This window comes from Setaria italica, chromosome VIII (assembly GCF_000263155.2).
Source record: "Setaria italica strain Yugu1 chromosome VIII, Setaria_italica_v2.0, whole genome shotgun sequence".
NCBI lineage: Eukaryota > Viridiplantae > Streptophyta > Magnoliopsida > Poales > Poaceae > Setaria > Setaria italica.
Window position 1 is genome coordinate 21,804,182 of NC_028457.1, and position 3,894 is coordinate 21,808,075.

The 3,894-nt window shown below is 45.4% G+C and overlaps 1 protein-coding gene across 1 annotated transcript; it reads right to left on the reverse strand.

Moving 5' to 3' along the window:
- Window positions 1–3,111: 3,111 nt before the first annotated feature.
- LOC105914952 lies at window positions 3,112–3,618 on the reverse strand. The gene has a single exon (XM_012848188.1). It carries the CDS (start codon window positions 3,616–3,618, stop codon window positions 3,112–3,114), a length of 507 nt encoding a protein of 168 aa, XP_012703642.1.
- Between the last annotated feature and the right edge of the window lie 276 nt (window positions 3,619–3,894).

Sequence of the window (3,894 nt, forward strand, 5' to 3'; positions counted from 1 at the left end):
ACAAATGAGTTATCAGAGTGTTGCGAGAAGGGATCAAGATATCCTTAATGCAATCTCCCTTATTAATGTGGCAAAGAACAAAATGCAACAGTTAAGGTCTGATGGTTGGGACCACTTCCTTGAGAGGGTCACTTCTTTTTGCATTAAATATGATGTTGAAGTCCCTACTATGGATGGTGATTATGTGCCGTATGGAAAATCAGCAAGGTATGCCCGTACCCAAAACCAAACAAATGATGATCATTTTAGAAGAGAAGTATATATTGGTGTCATTGATCAAATTAGTCACGAGCTTGATAATCGGTTTGATGAGATCAATATGGAGCTATTTTCATGTATATCAGCCTTCAGTCCTTCCAATTCATTTTCTTCGTTTGATGCACAGAAGGTACGCAGATTGGCTAAATTTTATCCTAAGGACTTCTCCAACAATGATTTGCTAAAACTTGAATTGCAACTTGATAATTATATTGATGACATGCGACGAGATGATAGCTTCAAGGGTCTAGACAACATCGTTGATCTCTCAGTTAAGCTTGTTCAAACACGGAGGCACAAAGTGTATGATATGGTTTACTTGCTTCTCAAATTGATATTGCTTTTACCAGTGGCAACAGCAAGTGTTGAAAGGGTACTTTCTGCAATGGTTAAAGTGAAAACAAAGTCAAGGAATAAGCTAGGTGATAGTGTTTTGGATAATTGTCTAGTCACATTCATTGAGCGGGATGTTTTCTTCCAAGTGAATGAAGAAGATGTAATCAAGACATTCATGTCATTCAAAAAGCGGTGGGTAAACAAAGCAGACAAGTAATATTGTAAGTTTCTTTTATGCTATATTTTGAACTATTTATATTGTGATTTGTTATTGTTTCTAGCTTAATCTTTGAATTTATCGAATTGTAAATGGTTTTATCGAATTGCATAAGATTTTTTTTGGCATACCCTGTGGTAAAATTCAAGATCTGCCACTACGCAAGAGCTGCTGCGTTGCCTTGTGCAGTCGCCACTTGCGAAGTGCCTAGTCCACTGCTTCCTTCGGCTCATGGACGGTGGATTTTCACGTTCAGCAAGTCACTTGCCGGGCTCCAGGAAGACGCCGAGCTGGGTCACTGGTCACCGCCCCGCCAAGCTCACCGGCTCATCGAGTGTTAGATGAAGGCAGGCGTGCTCTGGCAAAGCTTGTTGTCGTTGGTCTTGATTGTTCGTCATGACATACATTACGGCGTGTGCTAAAAGTTCTAGCCGAGACTAACACGAATTAGAAGAGTCTGATGCTATTTTAGTATACCCTGCTTTTACTATTAATAATGATCTGGTGCTTGATCACAATGCTTTCAATTTTTTCTCGTTCACTAGGTTGATCACAAGCGCCGAGTCCCCTCTAACAAGAAGGCGCTTAAGTGAAATCGCAATGCATAGCCCATGGAGGGCCGCTTCATACTATGCAGCGTTGTTCAATACTGGGAACATTATCTGCAGGACATACTTGAGCATGTCCCCTTTATGGGAGATGAACAAAATTCCAACACCACCTCCCTTGATCTTAAGAGATCCTTCGAAGTACATGGACTAGTACTCGAGCTCCTCTTGTGGGGTGGGCGTCTGGATCTCTGTCCACTCAGCCATGAAGTCAGACAAGATTTGCGACTTGATGGAGGTCTAAGGGACGAAGCTGATGTCGTGCGCGGCCAATTCTATGGACCACTTCACGATTCTTCCGATGGCATCTCTATTGTGGAGGATATCGCCTATGAGGTAGCTGGACACAACAACGATCTTATGCGCCTCAAAGTAATGTTTCAGCTTTCTGGCGGTGATCAGGAGTGCATATAGCAACTTTTGCACCTGGTTGCAGTGGTCATTGGACTCCATCAGGATTTCACTGATGAAGTATACAGGTTGCTGGACGTCGTATGTGTGTCCTTCTTCTGACCGCTCGACCACTAGTACCATGCTGACCAAGTGGGTGGTAGCAGAGATGTAGAGGTAGAGCGTTTCCTTGTCTGTTGGCGTTGTGAGGATTGGAGACTTTTGTAAGTAAGCCTTGAGTTCCTCGAACGACGACCAAGCCTCCTGGTCCTAGGTGAAATTGTTGTGGTGTTTCAGGAGCTTGAAGAAGAGCAGGCCACGTACACCGAGCCTAGAAATGAATTGGCTGAGCACTGCCATGCATTCGACGAGCTTCTAAATGTCCTTTAGGCTTGTGGGAGGCTTCATCCGAGTGATTGCGCTGACCTTCTTAGGGTTAGCCTCGATGCCACAATGGCTGATGATGAAGCTGAGTAGTTTCCCAGATGGGACGCTGAAAACGCAATTTTCAGGGTTTAGTTTCCACCAGAACCTTCTGAAGTTGTTGAACATCTCGGTCAGGTTGCTAATTAGCGAATCAGCCTTTTTGGTATTAATGACCACGTCGTCCATGTAAGCCTCTAAGTTTTTCCGATCTGTGAGTCTAGGCATGCTTGGATTGCTTGCTGGTACATTGCACCGGTGTTCTTGAGACCGAAAGACATAGTCATGTAACAATACACGCCGAAGGGCATAATGAACAACGTCTTGATTTGGTCTTCTTCCTTTAGGCTGATCTGATGGTAGCTTGAGTAGCAATTGAGAAAATAGAGCAGGACGCATCCTGCTGTGGAATCTACAACTTGATCTATTCGCGGGAGGGTGAAGGGGTTCTTAGGGCAGTGTTTGTTGAGATCGGTATAATCAACACACATTCTCCATTCCTTATTTTTTTCTTTACAAGAACTGAATTAGCTAACCAATCAGGGTGATACACCTCTTTGATAAAACCAGCCGCTAACAGCTTTGCAATCTCTACCCTAATCACCTCCTTGTGGTCCTGCGTGAAACGACGAAGCTTTTGCTTGATCAGCTTGGTCTTCTCGTCAACCTTCAAGGAGTGCTTGGCAAATTTCTTTGGAACCCCTAGCATATTTGCTGGCTTCCAAGTGAAGATATCCCAACTGGCCCAGAGAAACGCGACAAGCGCGCTTTCCTATTTGGGGTCCATGTTGGCCCCTATGGTCGCCGTCTTGGACAGGTCTTCAAGGCTAAGCGACACCTTCTTCATCTTTTGTGGATTCACCTTGATCGTCTCCATCGCTAGCTTCTTGGTATCTCTAGTTTCTCCAGTGCTTTCTTCTTAGAGGCGGTGAGGACTTCCTCCATGTGCGCTGAGAGCTCTAGGGTGGCTGTGATCTGATGAAGGTTTTCCTTCTCATAATCGTATGCCGTGCGCACATTGCCCAGGACTGTGATAACTCCAGTTGGAGTAGGCATCTTCATGATCATGTAGACATAGTGCGGAACAACCATGAATTTTGCCAGAGCTAGTCTGCCGAGTATGCCATGGTAGACGGTGTCAAAGTCTGCGACGATGAAGCGGAGGTACTCGGTATGGTAGTTTTCAATCGTACCAAAGGAAACTGACAGCGTGATCTGTCTTAGAGGTACTGCTGGGTCACCCGGGACAATGTTGAAGAAGGGCATCTGCGTCGGATTCAGATCCATAGCACAGAGACCAATCTCCTTGAACGTGGTGGTAACGAGGATGTTTAATCCGCTGCCACCGTCAACGAGGACTTTTCCAAGGCACACGTTGCAGATCATGGGGTTGATCACCAGGGGATTTTCCTGGCTTGGCAACCATGCCTGGGCGGTCGGCTCTACTGAAAGTGATGGGAACCTCGAACCACTGCAGATACTTTGGGTGGCTAGTTCTATGGTGTAGACCACCTGGTGCTAGGTCAGATTCTGCTTCCTCTTGGACTCGAATAGCTCAGGCCCACTGTAGATCATGTTGACTTTCCTGTCAGTTGTCTAGAAGTCTTCATTGATGGGATGTCCTTTGCAAGGCTCCTTATCCTTGTCGTCCTTGCAAGGCGG